This window comes from Canis aureus, chromosome 34 (genome assembly GCF_053574225.1).
Source record: "Canis aureus isolate CA01 chromosome 34, VMU_Caureus_v.1.0, whole genome shotgun sequence".
Classification (NCBI taxonomy): Eukaryota; Metazoa; Chordata; class Mammalia; order Carnivora; family Canidae; genus Canis; species Canis aureus.
This window is the reverse complement of record NC_135644.1, coordinates 8,843,282-8,869,211: the sequence shown is the minus strand read 5'-3', so window position 1 is coordinate 8,869,211 and position 25,930 is coordinate 8,843,282. Positions and strand designations below refer to the sequence as shown.

The following is a 25,930-nucleotide window of genomic DNA, read 5'->3' as shown; positions in this document are numbered from 1 at the left end:
GTAATCCTGAGGTTTTCAGGAAATCCATGTTTCAACAAGATTTTAAAGCCTCTGTTGAAACAACATATTTTCTTTCCAGCTATGCTAGAAAAAAGGGTTTTTCTATGACTACTGAGTGAACTCTTTGGAAAGAGTTATGGATGGTGAAAAGTATGAGTGTCTGCTTTTAGAACTGCCAGTGGGGTTAATGTACTCCAGCCATCAAGTTATTACCTTTAAATTGATGATGACTAGAATGTGGCACATAAATCAATAGATTGTGAGTCCCTTATGATCCTACCATTTTTCCCTCTTAATTCAGGCCAGCATTTGTTGCTGAAATTTTCCACTTCTTTTAAAAATAAATTCTCAAATATGGAAATCCCTTTTTAGAAGACTGCATATTATGGAAGCTGTTATCATAGAGATAGGAGCTGGAAAGCCAGCCGTCTTGTATTTCAAACTTAAAGACTACCTCAGACTTTACCAATGTATGTTATTAGGTATACAGAAATGAGGGGAAGAATGTTGTTTTCATTGTTGCCTTTTTTTTGCAGCTTTATTGAGATATAATTCATATATAACATTTCATAAGTTTAAGATGTACCTGTTGATTATCACCACAGCATCAGCGAACACCTCCATTGTGTCATGTAATCACCGTTTCTTTTTTGTGGTGAAAACATTTAAGACCTACTCTCTTAACTTTGACGTATATAATACAGTATTATTAACTATAGTCATCAAACTGTACATTAGATTTCCAGAAATTATTTGTCTTTAACCTGGAAGTTTTACTCTTTGAAAGCACTTCCTACATCAAGATGTTCCTGGCTGAGAAAGTAATTCAAGTGCTCTTCTCAAGACCAAATCATTTCCTATGTCAAAGAGAACTAGTTAGGACTTCTAAATCAGCTTCCTGTTTTATTTTGGCAGGATTTATAAAATGCTCGTTTTGAGTACCTGCTTTGGGAGATAATTTCTGGATAGTTCGAAGCGATTTGCATGAGAATTCATTGTACACACAGAAAAGTTCAAATATTCTTATCAACCATGACATGGTAAAACTTGTTGCCTTTTTCTTCTAGGAATTATAGATTACTTTTCTAAATATTGATATTTAAAACTTGATATCAATATTTTATATCTTGCTTCTAAGTTGTTTCTGATATAAAATGCCAGAATTTTCACTCTGGTTAATTACCATTACCATATTTGTTTTGTGTTTAGATATTTTGGAAGAGTCCATTGTAAGGCTGACTTTTAACTAGACTCAATATAATCTTTCCAGATAATGTCTATGCATGCCTTAAAGTGCGGAGAAATTTGTAATTTTGTATATTCTTTTTTTTTTTAATTTTGTACATTCTTTCTCGATCCATTTGATTTTTGTTTCTCACTTTTCCCCCTACCTAGTGCATTCTCTTTTGAAGTCTGCATTTAATAGCATAGCTATAGAGAAGGAGAAGCTTAAGCAGATGGTTTCTGAGCAGGATCACAATAAAGGCCACAGCACGCAGATGGCACGGCTTCGACAGTCGCTGTCTCAGGTAAACAAGAGTGTTTCATTCTCATGATGCATTCCTGACCCCATAAGGCAAAAGTTTGGACTGGAGGTGGTCCATCATGCATGGCGTATTCAACCAAACTTCCCCCAAGACTACAATGTCAGGATTAAATTTCAAAATTATAAAAAAAAAAAAGTTAATTAAATAAAATTTAAATTAAAATTCTCTTGCAAAATACATCAAGGTAAGAGTGAAAATCAACCAAACTTGCTTGTAAAAATATAATTGTTATTTTGACGCCTCTCAATGGTCATTTATAAGGCAGCCCCTGGTTTTAAAAGACAAATCATGCATTTATACATGATTTACACTTCTAAAATATGTTCTGGAATATATTTAATTCAGTGTTGTACACAACAGAATCTACTAGACCTTCCACGCTTAATATTTTTTTCCCACTTATATCACGTCTTAATCTGTGGAAAATGATCTTTTCTTTTCTGATTTATACTTTCAGAATTTTCTTCCTAAGTTATGCTCCCTGAAACTAGACTCATACTTCAAGATATATTGTACATTACAAAATATATTAGTCAATATATATTCATTATATATTATCCAACATAGATTATATTGATCTTCCTAGTATTCATCAAATACCGATATATATCAAAGTTGACATTTCTGCTAAAAATCCTTTGAAAGTGTACTTAACGCTTTTTTACACTGAGCACGTCCTCTGAAATATTTTCTTCATTTAGTCTATGACTGCACTTTTAAAAAGACCTCTGAGAATTCAATGTTTGTTATGTGACTTTGTGTGAGAACTCAGTGTTTATATAAAATATTGTTCACTTCCTGGTGCCTTGGATCAGAGTGAAGGAGCAAGCACATCCTGGGTAAGTGGTTTTCCATGTGGCTCGGCTCCTGCTTGAATAGTTTCCCCCAGTCCCTAAGCAGAGACAGACTGTCTCACATGTTTTATGTCCCTGAACTGTCAGCTCACCTTCAGTGTTGAGTTTCACGTTATGAAGTATCGTTACCTGGGACACACTTGCTGTGCTCACCATAAAACACTGTCACTAGAGGTGCGTATTCTGCTTCCAGTGCAAGACCAGGGACTCGGGAGCATGAGCACTCAGAGCAGCAGCTGATGTGCCAGTCTGCAAAGGGCTTTCCCCGTGAGCACGTCTTAACGGTGTGCCTTGGTCTCCTCCTGACACGTATCTGGTGAATGCTCAGTCTGTAGGAATTGATCTTCTGAATCATTATTCTGAAAGTACCCTGAATCAGGAAGATCAAAGTAATGGTTAGGTAAACATGCAGATGTCATCCTGTAAGTGTGCAAAGTATGCCCTTTCCCCCCCTAAAAGTTGCAGTATTTCCCTCAGATGTATTGAATAATAGAGGCGTAGCAGTATATGCTTGTATGGAGAAAAATAAGAAAATGTATTTGCTTCTTTCATTCTGCCTTTTCACAAACTTTTTTAAAAAGTTCTTATTTTGATCATTCAGTGCTCATCACAAGTGCCCGCCTTCATCCCCATCCCCTACTTCACCCATCCCCCCCCCACCTCCCTTCTGGTAACCAGCAGTTTGTTCTCTAGGGTTAAAAGTCTGTTTCTTGGTTTGCCTCTCTCTCTTTTTCCTTTTGTTCATTTGTTTTGTTTTTTAAATTCCACGTTTGAGTGAAATCATATGGTATTTGTCTTGCTCTGACTGACTTACTTCACTCAGCATTATACTCCCTAGCTCCATCCGTGTTATTGCAAATGGCAAGATTTTGTTCTTTTCATGGCTGAATAATATTCCATTGTATAAATATGTATATATATAAATATATATCACATCTTCTTTATCCATCAATTAATTGATGGACATTTGGGCTGCTTCCATATCTTAGCTATTGTGAATAATGCTGCAGTAAACACAGGGGTGCATGTATACCTTTGAATTACTGTTCTTTTTTTCTTTTTTGGAGGGGGGGTAAATATCCAGTGGTGTGATTGCTGAATCATATGGTAATTCTGTTTAATTTTTTGAGGAAGCTCCATACTGTTTTCCAGTGGCTGCACCAGTTTGCATTCCCACCGACAGTGCAGGACGGTTCCTTTTTCTCCACATCCTCACCAACACCTGTTGTTTCTTGTGTTTTTTATTTTAGCCATTCTGACAGGTGTGAGGTGATATCTCATTGTGGTTTTGATTTGTATCTGATGATAAGTGACGATAAGCATCCTTTCATGTGTCTGTTGGCCATCTGGATGTCTTCTTTGGAGAAATGTCTGTTCATGTCTTCTGCCCATTGTTAACTGTTGGTTTTGAGTTGTGTGTCAGTTCTTTATATATTTTGGACACTAACCATTTTTATCAGATATGTCGTTTGCAATTATCTTCTCCTATTCCATAGGTTGCCTTTTAGTTTTTGTTGAATTGTTTTGAAAATGTATTAGTTTCTTGCTTCCTTGCTTCTATTTGTTTGTTTGTTAAGACAGAGAATGAAGAAGAGTAGAGATCTGGTCTGCGGCATCAGATTAGAAAGGATGGTAAAGACAAAATTTTAAAGTGATTCATTTGTTCATTGTATTTCATTTAACTGACTATGTATTAGGTATAGTGCAAGGTTTGGAACACCAAGATAAAAGTAACTCTGGTCATGTCCCCAGGAAGCTTATGATCTGATTAGTGAGATGAGTAGTATTTACCAAGGAAACAGTTAGAGCCATTCAGAGCCACAGATGGGTGGTGCAGATTTCCAGGGCTCTGGTTGTTCAGAAGAATGGGAGATCTCTGACCTCCGAGCAGAGCCACAGATGAGGAGGCACTGAGCTTTGTACTGGGCCTGAGTAGACAGCAGCAGTTCACAAGGAAGGACCCGATGCTAACATGGTGAAAGTAAAATAAAACAAAGTTATATCAACTTTACATTTTGTGGGTTATTTCCTTCTCCTGTCAAAGCATAATTTGTTTGTCTCTAAACTTAGAGTTTCAATAGATTTTTTGGGGGGATTGTTGTGAGTTGTTTTTCATTTTGTTTTGTGGTGGGGCTTTTTTGATTGTTATAAATGTATTTTTAACCAGAAAGCTCAATTTTATCCTCAAAACATGGAAAAATAATTTGGTACTATAAAGACAGTTCATTATACCCTATTCACTGGAGAATTCAGTGCTTCCTATTGTGTGTCATCACAGTATTTCGACTATGTCCATGTTCTTACGTCTGTCCATACCCTCCCATTGGGCTAGTTATACCCTCACTGGCCATCTATCCTCATTGCCTCTAAAGCTGGACTCTCTTTTGGAACTCACCATAGCTTCTGCTTAGACATTTAAGTTTACTGACAGTTCACTCCTCTCTAGGGAATTGCTATCCATGGTTAGACCACTGGAGAGGTACCTGGAAAATGGCAGTTAATTCACAGGGGCCTAAGCATGGAATGAGCAAGGAGGAGTTAATCTAGAAATAGCTAAGTAAGTAGATGGGAACCAGCTCATCAAAGACCACAAAGAGGAAGGGTGCCTGGGTAGCTCAGTTGGTTAAGCGTCTGCCTGCCTTCGGCTCAGATCATGATCTCAGAGTCCCAGGATCAAGCATCGCATGAGGCTCCCTGCTCAGCAAGGAGTCTGCCTCTCCTTCTGCCCCTCACTCTACTTGTGTTCTCTCTCTCTCTCTCTCTCATAAATAAATAAATAAATAAATAAATAAATAAATAAATAAATAAATAAATCTATCTGTCTGTCTGTCTATCTATCTGTCTATCTATCTATCTTTTTAAAAAATGGACCACACAGAAGAGTTTATCTCATCAGTTCTGGGGAGGCCTTGAAGAATTTTAACAAGGGAGTAATAATGCCAGAAACTGAAAATATAAGTTCTGTGTATAGAAACAGAAAATATATTTCCGTATATAGAAAGATTACTCTGGTACGGTATGGAAAGGTTGGATGGAATTAGGTGAAACTAGTTGGAGAGTGTCTTAAAATATTTGAGATAATACAGGCCTAAACTTGGGAAGTACCAGAGTTGATAGGAAGAAGGGATGAGTTTCAAAGCCTGGGGGAGCTGGGGTGGCGTAGACTCAGCATGGCTTGGAGATCAGCTTCAGGTTAGAGAGGGACAAGGAGACAGAGTCAAGATTCCTTGTGTGACAGAGTAGTAATAGTTCTTTTCCCTGAGATTAGAAATACAAGAAGAGCTGATTTTTCAGGCATAAACAGTTATTATTTTTTTTTTTTTTTGAGACTGAAGTATCAGCCTCCATCCATCAGACAATTAGATATATAGATGTATAGCTCAGGAGAGAGGTCCGGGCTAAAAAGATGTGGATACATCGGTACAGCTACAGATATTGGTAAATCAGAATAAAAGAGGGTCAGTGGTGCTGCTGTATAGAACATTAATACTTAAAGGACATTAAAGAAAAAGAGGATCCTTTGATGGAGACTTGGGGGAAGCAGCCAAAGGATTTAGATGGTGCTGAGTGTTGAGATCAAAGGTAAAGGGTTTTAATAGTCTCAAGGAAAATCTGATTAAGCAGCAAATAATATATGGAGGGCAAGTCAGCCTTGGAGTTTGGTAGCTGTGTCAGCATGTTCGTATCCTAGGGGAGGGAACCAGGAGATGAGGAGATGGGGAGGCTGGGAAGCAGTTAACTGATGCCGCCCTCCTGGTTGACCTGCTCTCTTTTCACTGTCCCTCTTTCAACGTAGCACTCAGAACTGAACAAGACATTTAAATACCATGCGTTGAGACGAGTGTTCTGAGTATGTCTTTATATTAGCATAACTTCACATTATAATGTGATTTTAGGTGGCCTGAAGACATCTTTGATCCATATTCAAGTATTACCAGCTAAACTCCCAGATATTTTTCTTATAACCAGTTAAGTCTCTCCACAGAGAGAGAAGGAACGACTGTGTTTAAATAACTTCTTAGGGCAGCCCCGGTGGCTCAGCGGTTTAGCACAGGGTGTGATCCTGGGGGCCCCAGGATCGAGTCTCACGTCAGGCTCCCTGCATGGAGCCTGTTTCTCCCTCTGCCTGTGTCTCTGCCTCTCTCTCTCTCTCTCTCTCTCTCTGTCTCTCATGAATAAATAAAATCTTTAAAAAAAAAAAAACTTCTTAAATTAGTCCAAGCTAATAGTTTTTATTTGTTGTAAGTCCTATTTTGATATGTAAAATTATTAAAATACTGCTTTTCAGTGAAGCTTATATCAACTTGGTAAATTCCATTATCCTTTTAGAAGACACATAGCATATGAAATACATGAAATTAGCATTCTTCACTACCTTCTCAGCATAAATTGTTACCTGCCTTGGGCATGTAATAATTTACAAGACTGACCAGTATAATGAATTCCTCTTTTAAAGTGATATTTCTTCCTTGATCTGTGTGCACACAAAGACATACATAATTCTGTTATTATACCTCCATGAAACTTTAAAGGTAACTTTTACACCTGAGAGGCAGCGTAGATGTTAGATTTGAACCTGTAAGACAGGGCATTGTGTGGGGTCTCTATCCCTTTATAAACAACTTTCTTTCACAGCTACAATTTCACATCCTATTTAATGTAATACCCTGAACACCCAAATCAAATAGTATATAATAGGACTAAGGTAACTTCAGTGCCCCAGATTACTATAATAATAAAAGATTTGACGTGACTCGGGTCTGTCTTTAGTGTATTATACTTTGACACCGTTACTCTGGCCTCAGAGGCTGTGCACAGCTTATGTTAAATGTAGGGGGTGTTGGGACCATAGAAATGTGAGCAGCAGAATATGTCCCTTGTATTTCAGCTAGAATTACAGTATTTCATTAAATCAATATGCCATAGATTGTCAGATGTACCATCATTATGTGCATCACTAAAAAAGAAAAAAATGTCATTTAAATTGACAATGCTTCAGAGGTGTTAAACGTAGGAAGAAATGTGCATCTTAAAATCAATGATATGTGGTATGAATGCAAATGTAAGCAAAAAATCAACTTAAGGCACATAGTACCATAATTAAAATTCCAATTGTAGTATTTACCATCCTTCCTGTCTACAACATTTCACATACACAAAATAAATATTCTGGGGTATTTATCGGGTAAAACTTCCAAGAGTATTCCAGAATTCAAATTCCCTGAAACATGACAAAATTTGATGTGCATGAAGATAATCTTCATAGGATTATCTCTTTTTAGCCATCCACTGAGTTCAAATTGATGTCATTTTGGACATCGTTTGGCAATATTTCTTAAAGCCTTAAAGAGATTTTATCTTTGACTCTTTGGCCCATGACTGACTTGTCTAGTCTGAGGAAGTAATGCTGATTGTAGGAAAACCATTATGCATACAGACACTCATGGCAGCATTATTTATTCTAGTAAAAATAGGTAATATCACAAGTATCCAATTATAGAAAGTAATCACTTATTATACAACTATTAACGCCATATTTGTGAAGTTTGCGACATAAAATAAATGTTTATATACAAAGAATAAATGGCAGACACTGATGTAAAGTATGTATCCATTACATGTGGGTTTATTACACTTTTTAAAAAAATAAAAACCCACATACATGTGGAAAATGTATAGGAAAAAGCTAGAAAGAAATATACCAAGCTACCAACAGTTGGTTGATAGGGTAGCAAGGTATGAATTTTAAAATTTTTAAAAAAATTTTTTTTAAAAATTTAAAGATTTTTTTCCCTTTTTGCCTTTTTCCAAATATACCATAATAGTATGTACTTATTTTAAAATTTAAAAAAGAAGGTGATTTTTAAGCAATTCCCAGGATTTGGCTCTTGATGACTCTAGCTTTGACAATTGTACTGATTTTCTCGTTCCTTTTGAACCACTTTTGCTTTTATCCAAAGGGTTTAAGTCTCTGATGATTCCCTCTTGCCATATGTTTCATAGCCTTCTCCAGCCATCAGGCATCCAGGTTTCCTTCCCAGAACCCACAGTTCCGTTAAATGTATGTGTCAGAGTCTCACCCATTCAAAGGTAATCCTCACCCATTGTCTGCCAGGGTGGATAAAGGTAGTTAATAATAGCCAACATGGTGGGGATTTGGACAATTGGTTCTGGCTCAGGATTTCAAGATGGTAACCACTTTTATAGATTGAGAAGGAATGGTTTATTTCTTGGGTATATTAAACTTGAATGTGTCTGAGGGACCTGAGGAAATGAGCATACTCGGAGAAGAGTTTTTTGTGTGGTCCAAGCTCACTAACTAAGCCAAGGGAGTGAGAATAAGCATACAGCCTGCCTGGCGAAGAATCCAAGGACAGGAATCCCTGTGCCCAAGGGAGCTTCCTCCCTGTTAGGTCTTTGGTCCCATGGGCCCCTCATAGAGCAATGCCATTCCTGATGAGTCTCCTTAGCTTCTCTTGCTCATTGGCTGGTGTGAGTAGCTGGTGATGCGCCTCCTTTTTCCTTGCTTCTCCACTATTCATGATCCTTGGGTACGTTCTGAATGTTGTTTCTGCCATCATCTGGGCTCTTCTATGTTAATTATCACTAATAGTGTCATTTCACAGAAAATACCTATATTCCTCAATGTTCCCGAGATTTCCATGATATCGTTACAGAGAAAATAGTTGAGTTTTAGGGAGGGAAATAATAAATGGGGTCCTGAGCACTGCCTGAGAGCACTACACCACAAAGCTCCTGGCACGTGGCTATAGCAAACTTCAGAAACAGTCTGTATGATCAAGGCAAAAGGAGGAGCTGACCGGGTAAGATATGAAGAAATAGACCGTTGCACGCTCACTTGTCTGCCTGCTTCCACCTTTTGCTGCTGGGGCTGCCAGAGTTGGAAGAGTATTTTATTTCCATGCTTTGGGGGCTATATAACAACAACCTTTTTCTGCCACTGCATATGTATTATTAATAAACTTTTCCTTTTGATCCCATGGCTAGAGGTACCCTTGTGCCTTCACACACACCTGTAGACAGAACTGCATTTAATGACTATCGGATGAAATAGGAGCTTAAATGAGAATTTAGCTCAAGAGATCCAGAGCAAACGATAGGACGTGTTTCGTTATAAATGGCAAGCCTGTGTTGGAAACTCCTACTCTGAGAAAAACCATTATTATTTATCCTCACCATTGAGTCTTTGTGGTGGTGTTTTGTTAACTCTGCTCCAGTGACAACAGACAGCATAGTCACTTTAGAGAAACCCTCTGTTGAGGTTTGTCTGAAATCATCAGGTCAAGACTATGATTCTGCAGTTGAAACCCTCAAACAACCCACCACAAGGCCTCCTACCTAAAAAATAGTACTATATCTAAGTCCAAATATTTCAATAAACAAAACAACTTTCAACATACTTATGGGCAAAAAAAAATCATGAAAGAATAAAGAAGCATAGGTGAAGTGGCCACAAAAGATAGGAGTATGCTGTTTGTCTGTTTTTTTGTTTTGTTTTGTTTTTTCAACTACCAAGTGTTTGAGATTTTGCTCTGGGAAAAATGATCCTGAGCACTTTTGCAGAATGTAAAGATATAGTATTTCTCCCTTTAAGGTGCATGATTTATTTACTATATAAGTAATCACCTTTTATCTAAATAACATCCCTGTTTCCTCAAAGAGCTAGACCCATATTTCCCTCTCTCCGTAAATGTAGCACCTATAAGATCTGTATCCACCTTTAATCCATCAACACCTGACAGCCCGCCAGACCAGGTGTGTTCTATTTTACACATATTTTACAGGCTGGTGATAAGGACTTTAAACAAAAGCCAAAAGCTGTGAATGAACAATTTTCTGCTCAAAAAGCAAAAGCTATGTTGAAGGGAGAGAGGAGAGGCTGTTCAGTGCTCCATGCTCAGAGATTACACACTGCTCAATGCAAGTTTGTAAAGTTTAGCCACTCTGTAGTTTCTCCTGGCTGTTTTGATAGCTACAGAGTTAGAATCATGATATTATATTCGTATGTGTATGGGTTTATTGTATATGTACATTCTGTATGAAGAAAAGCAGTACCCCCTTCCCTGGGGAGATGCCTTGTAAGTCCTGACATTTATCTTCCACCCTGTGAGGCATCCACCTCCATCTTCTCGTTGCTGACTTTAATGCAAAGGAAAGAACTGTCTAGCTTTTCACTGGGCTCTGTTCTCACCTGTCCTTTGATCCTTGATGTAATTCCAGTGAGCTACGTCTATCTTACGTATATGGAACACGTTCTTGTGCATCAGTGTGATGCAGGTACCTTTGTCCACAGGGCACCCGTAGGGAGTCCAGCTTATGTCAAGCTGCTCTCTTCTTGCCACACGTACCCAACTGTTATAGCAGGTGGTGTTTTTACTGATGCAGACTTAGCAAATACAGATGCCGATCACTTGGAGTTTGTTTCCTTCTAGCGATAGGTTCTTCATTAGGCTTGTCGGTATCTACACTGCTCTGTGAAGGCACCTTTTGGTCTTGAGTTAGTTCTGCTGCCCTGTCATGTGTATATGCACCTAGAAAATGAAAATACAACTATTTTTTCACTGGAATAAAATAATAATTCTATAAGGTAAAGCCAGTTCATTGTTCATTCCATGTCCAAATAATTTTTAAGGTAACTGTCTGACTTTGAGACAATTCCCAAATTTTAGAAACTAGAGCCAAAAAAAAAAGGAAAGAATCAATAGTTTTTATTCCCAGGCTGTAAAACATAATATATATGTGGTGGTAGAATGGGCTTGGATGTAATGGGCCTGACTCCAAGGGGGAGAAATTCCATGAATCATTTTTATGAAATCCATGAACTCTTTGAACCCACTAACCTACTAAGTAGCACTCTTATTTTACCAAAAAAAAAAAAAAAAGAATACCTTAATTCTGAGCCATTCATTTTCTTCTTATCAGTAGGATCTGGCCTATGATGACTCTAAAAATTATAGCTAAGAACGTCATAGACGCTGTTGTCCCATGTGCATTTGTGTGCTTATTCTGTTTTATGCTTGCTTATTAACTTGCAATTACATGTGCAATTTTTGTTATTTAAGGCACTCAACCAGAATGCTGAACTAAGAAGTCGGTTGAACAGAATACATTCAGAATCTATTATATGTGATCAGGTTGTCAGTGTAAATATTATTCCTAGCCCTGATGAGGTAAGACTCATTTTTAATAGATGTAGAGTACTTATTTTATAGCATCTAAATCTACTGCATATTTTGGGTTTTTTTTTAATACAGTTCTTTTGCCGTTAATAAGATTCTCTGCATAAATATTTGTGTTGTTGACAGTTCAGTGGTCTTTGGAGTGAAGCAAGTACATGAGCTCGATATCAATTATTCTTGGTGATCGGTGTCTATTTTTATTTATATCTGTGCTCACCTGATGCTACTGAATATTTAGTTTATATATGTCTACTGCAGCTTGTGAATTTTCTGTGTCTGTCACAGTCTTCATTTGAAATGTTCCTTATCATCAAATGGCCCATGAAATGGTGGGGGGGAGCGGGGAGGAAGCATTTTTAGCTGAGAAGGTGCTAAATGAAAGCTTTCTCAAGGTTTCTTTTAAAAGCCCTGTCTTAAGAGAAATCACTTGACCTTGCTAAAATAGTACTAATGATGCTATTACAGCTACTAATAGTGATGATGATGTTGATAATTAATAGCTAGCACATGTCAAGTGAATGCTTACTGTGTGCTGGGCATTGTGCTAACAACGTTGCATGCATTATCTCATTTGACACTCCCAGTGACCCCTGAGGTAGGTGCTGTTGTTATTCCATTTTTCAGGAGAATTTTTGACGTAATGCTAAAAGGACAAGAGATCATTCAGTATTTGGGCTAGACTTAGTGTGTAATTCTGTCTATAACGCTTTATAAACTTACTATTTTATAACCATGAGAATTTACACTTTGCAATAGCAATATTAAAGCTTTATATAAAGGGATATATGTAACAAAGTGAGAGTTTTAACTCGTGTGAAGGTCCTATTTACAGAAAAGCGTACATTTAGTAGAAATCTACAGGTCCCAAGGTCCTACCATCTAATCACTTCAGAAATGGCATCCCAAGACAGCTTCTTTTTGATTTCAATTGCCCACCCTACCCTATGTCCACTTAACCTTCATGCATCACATAGTATTTGGTGACACTCATGGTCACTCAGCTGTTCAGAATCCAAAAGTATTTCTAAAACGGCATCATTCAGAAATTGTTAACAGTCTTAGTTTGAATCTTTTCAACCTGAAATGATACCTATATATATTTGTCACTTACTGAATAAAAATACAGTTTGCCATAGGTTTGATGTTTGAGTCCTATTATGTCATTGGTTAAAGTTTATGATCAAACTGGAAAATGACCTTTAAGTATTGTCTCAAAAATCAGTTACATAGATTGTTTTCTTTGCATATCTCTAGTGGTTTCTACAAATATGTCTTGAGATTTCGCATACTGGTTAGATATGGCTAGTAGTGATGGATCTAAGTTTATGAGAATGAACCTGTCTTCATAGGGGTTCAGACTATTAAACTCCACTTAATATCCATTGAGCATTGATTTGAAATCAAGTCACAGGACCAACACCTTTCAGCTATGCCTTTTGGATTCTTCAGACATATTATTAGAAGGAAACTTTTGCCATGGTCATTACTGAGTTGCAAGTGAAAATTATCTATGGTCACCACTCTTTTAACCTATGATGTGAATTTCTCCAGAAATCTGGCCTAGTACGTCATGGTCTAATTTGAACAAATAGCTTTTCTTTCAAAGAAATAACAATGACACCAAATGCTTCTGTCCTCTCTAGGCTGGAGAGCAAATCCATGTCAGTCTCCCCCTGTCACAGCAGGTAGCCAACGAGAGCCGCCTCTCCATGTCAGAGTCTGTCTCCGAGTTCTTTGATGCACAGGAGGTGCTGCTCTCTGCAAGCTCGTCAGAGAATGAGGTAAGGTTTTTTGATGTGTCAACCCCAGTTACTTCTGATGAGGAGTTTGGGTTGGAGAAAGTAAGACCATGGGGACTTTTTTTTTTTTTTAACATCACAGTAAGAGTCTTAAGTTGTAGGAAAGCCAAAAGCATGCAAATTATATTGGTTCCCATTTACTGAACACTTAACATCTGAGTGCCAACCTACTACATTTGATGAATAAAAGAAAAGAATCCAGCATTCATTCGGACACTGTTGTATGATTTGTATTTCAGGGTAACCAAATAGTTGATGGCAGAGTTTTTTGTAGAGGAGACTAGTAAAATATAGAAAGAAAGAATGAAAATTTGAAAATCACCATTTATGTGTGTGTGTGTGTGTGTGTGTGTACACATGTGCACACACACACACGTCTTTACTAGAGACATGATTTTGAACTTCTTTAGAAAGATGATGTCTAGAATATCTGGTTGGGTTATTAAGGGTTTTGGAGATTACCACTGGCTAACATAAAAACTGTTTATTGTCCTGTTTTTTTTACTGAAGTATAATTTGCATACAACATTACTTTAGTTTCAACATAAAATCAGTGTTTGCATATATTGTAAAATGATCACCACAGTAAGTCTAGTTAACATCTGTCACCATACATAGTTACAGAATTTTTTTTCCTGTGCCAAGAACTTTCTAGATCTACTCTCATAACGACTTTCAGATATCAATACAGTATTATTAACTGTACATTACATCCCCAGGACTTATTTATTTTATAATTGGAAGTTTCTACCCATAAAGATTTTTTGGATTGTTCTTTGTGCTCATAAGTCTTGGCTAGGTCTTAGAAGCAGGGAATCTCCTTTGATCAGGTTGCAGAAATTGATTCTTTTACTGAAATTTAGAAATTTGGTCAAGCATACTTTGAATTTTCTTTTTTCTTTCTTTCTTTCTCTCTCTCTCTCTCTCTTTCGCTTTCAGCATGGGAGAAACAGCCAAAACTCTTTCCCACACAGCTGATTAAAAATTTTGTCGTTTGGGGTTGCAAATCTGTACTGCATTTTTACAAAAAGGAAATGAAATAGTTGCTGAATGTTATTTCCATATGCATAGAAAATGGATTGGAAGGAAACATCCTGACAATTAGTTCTAGTTGCTTTCGGATGTTTGGAATTCTGAGTGATTTTAGAAACAAAAAATAAGTGGAGAAGAGAAAGAAATAATGAATACTTATCACTTTTATAATGGGAGAGATGTAGGATAGAATCCTTGTGTCGGGTACTGAATTCGTTTCCACACCCCGCCACACACCTGCCTCTCACATCCCTAGTCCTGTGTGTACTGATGCACAGACTCTCCGTGTGTAAGCCGGGGTACTAGTGTCATTACTCATAATAAGAATTGATCAGATGCTATCAGATGGACAAAGTCATCCTGCTTGCTGATTTGTGTCTCTTCCCCTAAGGCCAGCCTGCTTGGTGAGCAAGGAACGGCAGCAGGAAAAGTGACTTGAGTGACCTAAAGGCTGGGAGGGCCGGGGAGTGATAGTGCCACCGTTAGGGGCTTCTGTGCCACGTGGACAGGGTATTTGTGTCTGGGAGCCCATCTTACCCCGGGGGACCACCATGCTGGAGACATGCCACCAGCATTTTCCGTTCTGACTCTGCTTTTTCTGACCTCCCATTGCTGACCAACCCTTCATCCTTCTTCATTCAGTCAGGTTTCGGGCAAATTTGGCTTCATGTTGTTTGGTCTCTGACCCATCAGTTCTTGGGGGCACACTGGCTGGGTGCCCCAGTGCCACTCGGACCAGACTCTGACAAGACAGAAGTGAAGGGGACGTGAAGCACGGTCCTCCACAAGTCCAAGCAGCAGCATGGCGGTACCAGCTCTGGAGGAAGAGTGAACCTGGTGGCACAGGGAAGGGCGGGGGGGATGGAGATGATGTACTCACTTCGAGCCACTGCGCGTCTGTCAGGCCTCTCAGGGGAGTTATCTGGCCAGTATTTAGGTGTTTCATATCTAAACTCAAAGAGAGAACGGGTCTGAAGACAGAGCAAGAGTCAGCTCAGGATCCACATAACCAGCTGCCTGTGAGACATTGCCACCGGGGGCCCAACAGAGCCTCTCATTCAGCATGTCCAAACATGGGTTCAGCAACACCGGTCACACACACACTTACCCCGACGTGGGGAGAAACCTGCCCATACTCCTCATATCGCTTATCCAAGTGCCCTTCTACCCGTGTGTTCACCTCAGATACTGGGTATTGTCCTTCTCTCCATCTGCTTGCTAGGACCCGCCCCCACACTGATCCACTCGCTGGGGTCCCTAACCCCTGCCATCTAAATACTACCAAATCCCTATGTTTTCCTCCAGCTTCACTGCCCCTCCTCCGATTCGGTCCACCACCGTCTCCGCACTGGATTACCTGATCAGTCCCCATTACTGGTTTTCCTGCCTCCCTTTTTTCCCCTCTAATCCATTTTCCACTGGACAGCCCGATTAATCTTTCTGATATGCAAATCTGATCCTGTCCCTATTCCCTCTCGTCCTTTGGATCACTGTCTAGACTCCTTAGCCCTCATACAAAGGCCCTTATAATCTGATCTCTGCTCTCAGCTGTAGCCTCTTGCAATTCTTGTCCTTCTGGATCCTTCCAGGGGCCAGATATTTGCTAACCCAATGAAAGAATGCTTATAGCACTTTAACAAGTGATTAATCTAAGAAACATCTGGGCATTAGCTGTCTGACGTTAACGTTTTCCGTGAGTGAGAGAAAAATCCTCTTTATGTGATATCTACCAATGCACTTCACTTAATGAATGCTCAGCTCCTTTAAAAAATGCTGGTTTTGCTTCCAGAATGATCTACTTCCCTTCCTCTGCTATTAACTTGTTTCCACAGTGCTACATGCCTGGTTGCATCTAGGAAAAAAATATATTTATATATTTCCTGAACTCTTTTGAATCCCTAAGTTCTTAAGGAGAAATATTTGTCCCCAGGACTTCTTGACCAGGGTGGAGAAAATAAATACATACGAATTGTCTTATTATACTGCAGAGCCTTAACTTTATATATAGGATAAAATGCATGGACCACAGCTAAATGGCCCAGCCTTAGCGATTGCTCACATATATGAGAACATAGATCTTACTCAGGGCCCACTGTCATTATAGAATTGTTTTACATTCTACTTGGACCATTCTAGAAGGAAATGGGTATTGGACCATTTTTCTCATACATTTCTTTGGGAAAGATTAGAAATTCAAGAAAAGACTTTATAACTTTTTATAGGATAAAACATGAATGTTTTCTTTTTTAAAACAAAAATTTCTCTTAAAGGTTGTGTTGATTCACTTGAGAGAGGGAGCAGGTGAGAGAGAGAAAGGGCACAAGCACAAGGAGGGGCAGAGGGGGAGAGAGAAGCAGACTCCTCACTGAGCAGGGAGCCTGATGCAGGGCTCGATCCCAGGATCCCTGAGCAGAAGGCAGACGCTTAACTGATTGAGCCACCCAGGCGCCCCAGCCTGAGTGTTTTCTTAATAATAAATGTTCAAACGGTACACATGCATGCAACATGAATTTCGTTTGAGTGGGCATTTGTCTCCTCTAAGGTAATTGGGTGTGATTAGCTTTTTGAAGAGAAATCATGTGGAAGAATGTGATTTACTTTTTTTTTTTTTTCTATCAAGCTTAAGAAAGAAAGTGGCTTTCATGTGCCTGATGATTTCACCATCAGCTCTTTTGCAGTCGGTAGGAACTGGAAACCAGTTGGCAGTGGGAAAACATGAATCAGAAAAAGACTTTATTCTCAATTTGCCATCTTTATAGACTTGCTCAGTGTGCAAAGCAAAGCTACCATTCTTCAGTTATGTGTGCAATAATTCTATCACTATTCTCCCTAAATATATGAATTCTTCTCAACTTTAACTTTTATTTTTTTATTTTTTTATTTTATTTTTTATTTTTATTTATTTATGATAGTAACAGAGAGAGAGAGAGAGAGAGAGAGGCAGAGACACAGGCAGAGGGAGAAGCAGGCTCCATGCACCGGGAGCCCGACGTGGGATTCGATCCCGGGTCTTCAGGATCGCGCCCTGGGCCAAAGGCAGGCACCAAACCGCTGCGCCACCCAGGGATCCCAACTTTTATTTTTTTAATATCTTTATAATTTTCTTATCTATATTGTTTTGGATGTTTTATTTATTTTTTTAAAGATTTTACTTATTTATTCAAGAGAGACACACAGAAAGAGAGGCAGAGACACAGGCAGAGGGAGAAGCAGGTTCCATGCACCGGGAGCCCAATGTGGGATTCGATCCCGGGTCTCCAGGATCACGCCCTGAGCCGAAGGCAGGCACTAAACCCCTGAGCCACCCAGGAATCCCCTCAACTTTAACTTTTAAAACATCAGCAGTAAATCCGGAAACCTTAAAGGCAAAGACTGATTGTTTTCTATTATGTATAAACTTAAAATTTTTACATAGCCAAAAAAGGTATAAACAGCATTAAAAAATAAATTGCAAACTAGCCAAAATGCAACCTATATAATGAACTGAAAAATAGTTGAAAGAAAACAAATTTACACAAGATGAAATGCAACCTTTAAAAGAGATCTTTTTAGGGGGCCCCTAGCTGGCTCAGTCGGTTAAGCATCTGCCTTCGGCTCAGGTCACAAACTCAGGTGTCTGGGATCAAGTCCCACATTGGGTTCCCTGCTCAGCAGGGAGTCTGCTTCTCCCTCTTTGTCTGCCCATCCCTGCTGCTTGTGCGCTTCTCTCTCTCTCTTTCTCTCTCTCTCTCATAAGTAAATTTTTTTTTGTATCATAAGTAAATTTTTTTAAAAATCTTTTATGTATGTTAGGTAAGTAGATACTAAAAAAAGGTTGATAATATATAGTGTTTCAGTGGGTGTAGAGAGATGGATGTTCTCGTGCTGCGGGTGAGAACAAATGACTACAATCTGTCAGGACAACAATTTGGCATCATGTGCCTATGGCCTAAATGTGATCCATTTGATCCAGCAATTTCACTTCTAGGAATAAATATTAATAAAGTTGCCACACAGATTCACAGAAATATATTTACAAGGATGTGCATCCAGGTATTATCAATAGTAGTAAAAAGTTGGAAACCATTTGAATGCTGGCTAAATTCCTTGTATCATACCTATAGAATGAATTATGTTGCCATTCCAAAGAAAGATGAGAGCTATATTTATTTTAATGGAAATATATCCAGAACACTATGAAACAGGATGTAAACTGACCCCCTTTCAGGATCTAAAGATATATATATATATCAGTATGTTTGTCTAGCCATTTTGAAATTGGGGGTAACATACACCAAATGTTAGAAGTAGTTTCCATTAGGTGACGGAATTATGGTTAATTTTTCTATAATCTGTTTACCCTCATATAATTTCCAGTTTTTTACAGCAAGAACATTTTATGTGCAGAAAAAATGTAACATTATTTCATTTTGAAGACAGTAAATGAGTACCAGCAGGTTTCTTGCCTGTAGTAGAGACATTGGTTGTTCCCATTTCTCTGGCTGGCTCTACGGGACTCTATTTTCTTATCTCATCCATGTCTAACTCCTCCCCTTAGTACGTATGTTGCCCCTTCATTTCATTCTCAGGCAAATTTTGGTTTCATTTTTGTTCCATGTTGTTCTCTGGGAGAGAGTGGCTTAATTCTTGATTTCCCCTGTCCGTGGATCTTCCTCGCCCACCCCCAAATAATCTGCCACATTTTGTCCATTATCTTCAAACCTGGATCTCAAAGCAGCTTTCCTTCCAGATCCCCATCGTGGCCATCCTAACCCGTCAGTATTCCCCCAGATCTATATAGTATCCTGTTATCTGAGCTCCCAGAGGAAAGTTGCCAGGTGTCTTCCTGTAAACTAAATATGACTCTATCATCCCCCTGCATGTAATAACCTGTGGGATTTTATGGGAACCCTTTATGTTGACACGAAGCCCTTCACAGTCGGACCCTCTTCCTATTCACCCCACCCTCTGTCACAGCCACTCAACTTCTGAGTGTTCCTAGAATGGAATGTTCCTCTTGTGTTTCCCTTCCCCTTTATACATTCTTCCTATTCCTGTGCTTATGAACCCCTTCTAAAAACCTCTCCAACACCCAGTGCCAATTTTATTTCCTCTCCTGAATCTTCTAGGGGGAGTATAAAGCTCCTTTTTTGGTACCTTATTACTGTATTGCACTGAAATATTTCTGATTGTGTACTGGCCTCCCCCGACCTCCCACCCCAACTAAGGCAGGGAACTACAAGTGTTCCCATGACATATACCAAATACATTTCCCCCTATGACCTGTGCTTTTGCTTATTTGGGCAACATTTTACTTTTAATCATTTGATTTTCTGGCCTTTCAAGACCAAACAAGAATTCTGATCCTTTCTGTGTTTTTCCCCTTTTTTAGGCTTCAGATGATGAGTCTTACATCAGTGATGTGAGCGATAATATATCTGAAGACAACACGAGTGTTGCAGACAACATTTCTCGGCAAAGTATGCATCCTTTGAGCTTCCAGGTTGTTCTGTCTTTTGTCAAGTTAGAATGCTGGTGCCTCAGTGAACAATCATTTTCTCCCCTCACTGATTGTTCCTTTTGCAGCTGATCATTTGATGCATTTTATATTTGTATAATCTGTTAAGGTAAATGGTGGAAAACCCCAATAAGGTCGATGCTTAAATGAAAAAGGTTTACTTCTTGCTTCAACCAAAAGTTTGAGTCTTTCCTATTAAATATATTTAATTTTTTTAAAACTTGTCTTTTCTGGAATAATATTTGAACATGTGTAACACCTTATTTAAAAAAAAAACCTGTACGTTGATGTTTTGTGCATTAAATAGCAACTCTGTGTTGAAATAATTCAGGTCACTCTTGAGAGAGTCTAGTGGAGGCTTAAGAAGTTAAGCCTCACAATCAGAATTATTTGAAAGAGTTACATCTTTCCCAGATTCTGTGAAATAAAAACAGCGAAATATCTTTTATCATGACCGTCGTCTTTCTCTCTTTTCCAGTCTTGAATGGGGAACTCACTGGAGGAGCCTTCCGAAACGGACGTCGAACCTGCCTGCCAGCTCCCTGTCCTGACACCAGTAACATTAACCTGTGGAATATCTTGAGGAACAACATTGGTAAAGACTTGTCTAAAGTCTCTATGCCTGTGGAGCTGAACGAGCCACTCAACACTCTGCAGCATCTCTGTGAGGAGATTGAATACAGTGAGCTTCTGGACAAGGCTTCAGAGACTGACGATCCCTACGAGCGCATGGTAATAAATAACAGAGCAGTACCTTTCAGGGATTTGTCAACCTTAGATGTGGACTAAAGCAGAATTTGTTATAATGGCATATTTGGTTCCTGCATAACACTGCATAGGAAAAGGACGAAACGGTTCATTTGCACAAATTGGGCAGGACCCCAAAGTTCCAGATACCTTTCTAGAAGATAGATACTGTATGACTTATCATTGGTCATGAGAGTTTCTGAAGTTAGGATGTTAAGCTGTCACACTCCTAGGTATAAGGTATGCCCAGCCTTGCTCTAGCAGCTTTTCCTGAAAGCCAGGAGAGAGCCCATTTGTTCGAGAACTTGGGTCCGAGCAAGTAACCTCCTATTTGTGCTCTGCACTGGCCTCTGGTCCACACAACTGTGGAAAACGTGACTGCCCTCCAGAAGGCGCCAGCAGCCACAGTGCTAGGTTGTGCAAAGGACGTAACCTGTAAGCTGGGTTTCAGAACCTTTGAACTCTGTGATGCTCAGGAAACTGGGTGACGGCTAAACGAAGAATGCTTAGCCTCAGATGCCTGCCGGTTCCCATGCGAGGACTTTAACGTCATTGTCACTCATATTTTTACCCATGCATTTACAAAGAGTCTGTGCAAAGGGCAGAAAACGCAAATGCCATCCCATCAGCCCCCGTGGACAGAGCTGTGTAAAATCTAGAGGAATAAGGGACGAACAGACCTGGAAGTAGTCTCTCCTATATTATTTTCCTTTCTTAAATGTTTTAACAGGTTCTTATTGCTGCATTTGCAGTTTCAGGATATTGCTCCACCTATTTCAGAGCAGGAAGTAAGCCATTCAACCCTGTCCTTGGAGAGACTTACGAATGCATTAGAGAGGACAAGGGATTCCGATTTTTCTCAGAACAGGTAAGTCCCGCTGGACTCAGTGAGGTTTCTACGTAGAAACCATGGAAGGACAGGTTGATGATGAAACAGCTTTTTGATAAACCACTGTTTTCCTCTGCCTGTGTCTCTGCCTCTCTCTCTCTGTCTTTCAAAAATAAATAAATAAAATCTTGGAAAAAGAAGAACTAAAGTGAAAGACTTACATATTCTGAGAATAGTTCAATACTAGAGACGGAAGAGTTGACTAGTTTTTATTTAGGGGTAGCCTATATATGTTGGGAAAAAATGATCATTTATGGAAGCTTTAACACTGATGTTTTTGCCTTCTTTTTTGTTTTTATTTACCAGGTTAGCCATCATCCACCCATTTCTGCCTGTCACTGTGAATCCAAGAATTTTGTGTTTTGGCAAGGTTTGTATTTCAAATATAACTTCAAAATCCAACTGGTGAGCCTCTGAAAATTTTCTAGTTTCTAAAAGTATATTATTATGCTCGGGTTAGATTTCTACCTTGAGGACTCAGAGAATGTTATTTAATAATTGGTGTCGAATTCAGTTTGAGAACTCAGATTTCCTGGCTTAAATATGAAACCATGTCATCTAGGAAATGAAATTGTATACCTAGGAAACCAAGCCCTAGGGATAGCAGAGCTCCAGGCCAGCTGTGCCGGCTCAGGGCTATCACTCTACCTCATTATGCCTCATTGTCTGCATCCATAACATGGAGGTCCTGTCTGCTGCCTTCTTGCTTCTTGAGGGTGTGCAAGGAAATCTTAATCGTGAAAGAAGATTCTGTGACACATCATGTGTGGTCACAGTCTATTTGGATATGAAAACATTGTGCCATCATGTGAGATAAACCACTGAGCCCTGGGCCATATCTTAACAACCAGTGTAGGAACGTGTTTGTTAAGTTAATTTCATTTTCTCATAAATCTTACTTATTTTTCTGTATCTAGAGATTTAGGTTTTTTCTGTTCTCCCAAATAATATAACTTTTCAAATCAATGGGTATATAAATCAGTGGCATTGCCATACTGCAATTATTTTTATTATACCTCTTATTTTTAACATATATGTTAACTATTTCCACCATTTAGTTAAAACTTACAATAATGTTATCTAGACTTTAAAGCGCAGTAGAGTCTATGTGTATATGTGTATGTGAATTCACATACACACATACCGTTCTGAGCTTTTCCCAGTTTTATTAGTTGAAACAAATATGGAATGTGTGTTATGGAGAAACATAGGTAGTAGATTTTTTTGATTCACAGTTGATTTTTTCACTTTGGGTCATTCCCAGGTACTTCTGTATTAAATCAACAATATAGAATCAATTGTGATTGTAAAAACCTTTGTGAAATGTAGAGCGTTAACACAAATGTTAGTTTTTACACAATAAATGATTAGATACAGAATGCATATTTCTTTTCCTCTGCCTGTGTTATTTAGATATCAGATGGAAAAACAAGTTCTGGGGGAAGTCAATGGAAATCCTGCCTGTTGGAACACTGAATGTCATGCTTCCAAAGTAGGTTCCTTTCATCTTCATTTTGGTCTTCTACTTGCTTTTCTAAGTCAGAAATGGGTCTTTGAAACTCTAGAAGGTGCCAATGATCCACCTCCATGTATGCCCAAAATTTCTGTTAATTTCTACAAAGTTTTAAGAATGGAGAAAAGCAAATAAGAACTGTAGCATGTGTATCAAAGCTCCCTACTTCTATCTCCGCATGCTCCATTCACCAAGTCAACATGAGCTATACCTGTCTGTCCCAGGTACCATGTTACTTTGCATTTTATATCAAAGTTTCTCTTTTTAGCCACTTCTTTTCTATGTAATATGTATTTTCACTTTTGAATTCGTCTTAGATCCAGGGACTATTTTTAATGTCTAAGTCTGTTTATTTAAGAGGAGTGATGAAATCCTTTCATGGTATTTTTCTAGAGGATATAGCTTATAAATTTTTTAAATTAGTTGAAGTTTTCATTGAGGCCAAAGTATTGATTGTTTTTGTTTTTTTCATTTGGTTGGTGTTGTTTGGCTTTCTTTTTGTTTATTCTGTGGCAGAATTTGCTAGTGAATTAGATATGAAGGAAGGTGGGGTAAGCGAAGAATTCCCAGGACCACAAAATAAACTTTAAATATTTGCAAACTCATAAGTGGAAAGAGAGTTTTCCCAGGGATATAGAGAGCCTACATCGTACCAATTCATACACTTTTAAAGAAACTTAGAAGTGTTTTACTTTATTTCAAAATAACATTTTATTTGAAAATAGAGATAATGTGCAAACTTAAAGGTGATTGGAAGCTATGCCATCTCATTCCTTGGCAAAAACTCTAACTTACTGTGACCCAGAATTTGTGTGAAATACATGCTATTTGTGATCGTTAGTCTTTTCTCAAAGAATTATTCATGTCTTTGGTCTTAATTCAAAGTATGAAACAATGTCCCCAGGTAATCTTTCTTAAAGGCATACCCTATCGTGCCTAGTTCCTCCCTCAAATCCTTCCACAATGGCCCATTACCTGTAGTAGGAGTCCAGACCCATTGGTGCACCGTTGAAGGCCTCCCCTGCTCGGCTCCAACACCTTTCCAGCTTTGCCACCCCCCACACTCACTCACCTGTGGCATACCTCTGGCAGGCCCCCTGATGCATACTGCTCTTCTGGCTGCTGTCGCTTTGTCAGCACCTTTTCACAGCCTACAGCGTCCTCCTATCCATCCTCTAAGTTTACACTGAATCCAGCTTTTGCCAGCAAGTCGTCCTTGATACTCACCCCACATTCCAGGCAGATCTAAAGATTCTCCCTTCTGTGTTCTTATGATATTTCCTCATCATATTTTCTTATAAGTATCTATTGCCATGACCATCTACTCCCACCACACTTGCTTGAAGAGAGCAAGAAACAGGTCCTAGTCAACTTGGTGGCTTTTGCATCTGGACTATAGAGGGCACTGAAATGTTCCTTAAATGAATGAGCCCAATAAATGTCCTTGACTACATAGAAACTTTCAACAAAGAGATTAGAGGAAAATGAGGGAAAAGGAAGCTTTGGCCAAAGAATATTCTCAGTCATAGAAACAGAAATACCTATTTGTGACCTTCATTGTTTTTAATCAACATTGTATTCTTCACTAGGTATGGAGATTGCTATGTATGGAATAAAGTCACCACGTGCATACACAACATTCTCAGTGGGAGGAGGTGGATAGAGCATTACGGAGAAGTAACCATTAGAAATACCAAAAGCAGTGTTTGCATTTGCAAACTCACATTCGTCAAGGTAAATAATATAATTAATTAATTAATTAATTATATAAAATGCTTCGTAAAGAAGATATAAAAGTTACCTGTAACAGCAGCAGGTGAGTCTGTCCCATATCATTGATCCTGAAGGACGTTTTAGATAAGAAAGCAGAACCAACTGGCGGAGTTACTCAAGGCATGCAGACATCTGAACGTGTGGAGGTCAAAAAAGGCACCATTTCAAAACAGAAGAAATATTCTTCTTTCTAAATAATTTTCTTTTTAAGCAGCCAGTCAGTATTCATTAAGTAAAATTCCAGAAAACACTTCTTGCCTTATAGCGAGTCTTCTGGTTTCTATTTCTGTTCCCTCTTGATTGCAACATAGTCAAGTGATCTTATTTTAGGGAGCTAATTATAATGCATTTGTCATTTTCTGCGGATGCATGTGGATGATAACTTCCAGGCACTATAAGCTTTATCCAACTCTGCCACTATGATGATCCAAATTTGTTCAAGAAGAACCTTGTCACCTTTATTAACGAGAAGATTCCTGAGATAGAATGCCTCCAAAATACCATTTTCCCCCAGTTGCTCTGGTCTAAAGTGAAACACGCAGTGTTGCCCTCATGTTTGGGTGTGCTACAGGATTCATCATGGTCCAGAAACTCCACCACCCCCTTTAATCTAGTCCACTCCTGATCTCATTCTGCTAAACACACTGGCGTCTTAAAACTCAGAATGTTCTCTTCTTAGTGAAAACGTTTGAAGCCACCTTAGAAGGTCATGCTCATTTTAATTGAAGAGCTTTATTTTTACTCAAGATACTTTTCCCATTTTCCTTTTTCTCTTGTGGACTCATTAGATGGCTCAGAACTGAAAAGCCAGGATCATTACTTTGGGTGATGACAGTAAATGTGTGCATTTAGATTTGTGGACCCTGAGAAACCTCGATTTAGTCCTGTCCCTAATATTTGCGGAGCTCAGGACAAAAGTACAAATGGAGGCCCCTATTCCATATATTAAATGTTAATACATAAGTTAAATTAAATATGTAAATATTTAAATGTTTCCATATATTAAGTGTTAATATATAAATTAAATATTAAATATGTAAATATTTACAACTTATAGATCAAACCTACAGTCTGTCACA

The 25,930-nt window shown here is 38.6% G+C and overlaps 1 protein-coding gene and 1 long non-coding RNA gene across 17 annotated transcripts in view; one reads left to right on the top strand and one right to left on the bottom strand.

The window, feature by feature from the left end:
- Positions 1 to 25,930, top strand: part of OSBPL6 (oxysterol binding protein like 6) — a 213,185-nt gene that overhangs the window by 178,385 nt on the left and 8,870 nt on the right. For 7 of the 16 annotated variants that reach the window (XR_013371940.1, XM_077883584.1, XM_077883585.1 and 4 more), the window contains 10 exons: positions 1,396 to 1,529; positions 2,363 to 2,386; positions 11,485 to 11,592; positions 13,245 to 13,382; positions 19,804 to 19,891; positions 20,408 to 20,661; positions 21,407 to 21,544; positions 21,872 to 21,935; positions 22,979 to 23,057; positions 24,668 to 24,812. Coding sequence is in view for 15 of the 16 variants with exons in the window: in XM_077883584.1 (XP_077739710.1) it covers positions 1,396 to 1,529; positions 2,363 to 2,386; positions 11,485 to 11,592; positions 13,245 to 13,382; positions 19,804 to 19,891; positions 20,408 to 20,661; positions 21,407 to 21,544; positions 21,872 to 21,935; positions 22,979 to 23,057; positions 24,668 to 24,812 (1,172 nt within the window). In the remaining variant the exon portion in view is untranslated. The remainder of the gene's footprint in view (positions 1 to 1,395; positions 1,530 to 2,362; positions 2,387 to 11,484; positions 11,593 to 13,244; positions 13,383 to 19,803; positions 19,892 to 20,407; positions 20,662 to 21,406; positions 21,545 to 21,871; positions 21,936 to 22,978; positions 23,058 to 24,667; positions 24,813 to 25,930) is intronic. The other 9 variants (XM_077883597.1, XM_077883594.1, XM_077883586.1 and 6 more) reach the window with 6 other exon arrangements.
- Positions 503 to 25,272, bottom strand: LOC144304941 (uncharacterized). The gene is made up of 5 exons (XR_013371946.1): positions 24,880 to 25,272; positions 15,313 to 20,030; positions 10,614 to 10,953; positions 4,193 to 4,368; positions 503 to 2,771 (listed from the first exon to the last, which is right to left on the bottom strand). It is a non-coding gene; the product is annotated as an uncharacterized LOC144304941 (long non-coding RNA).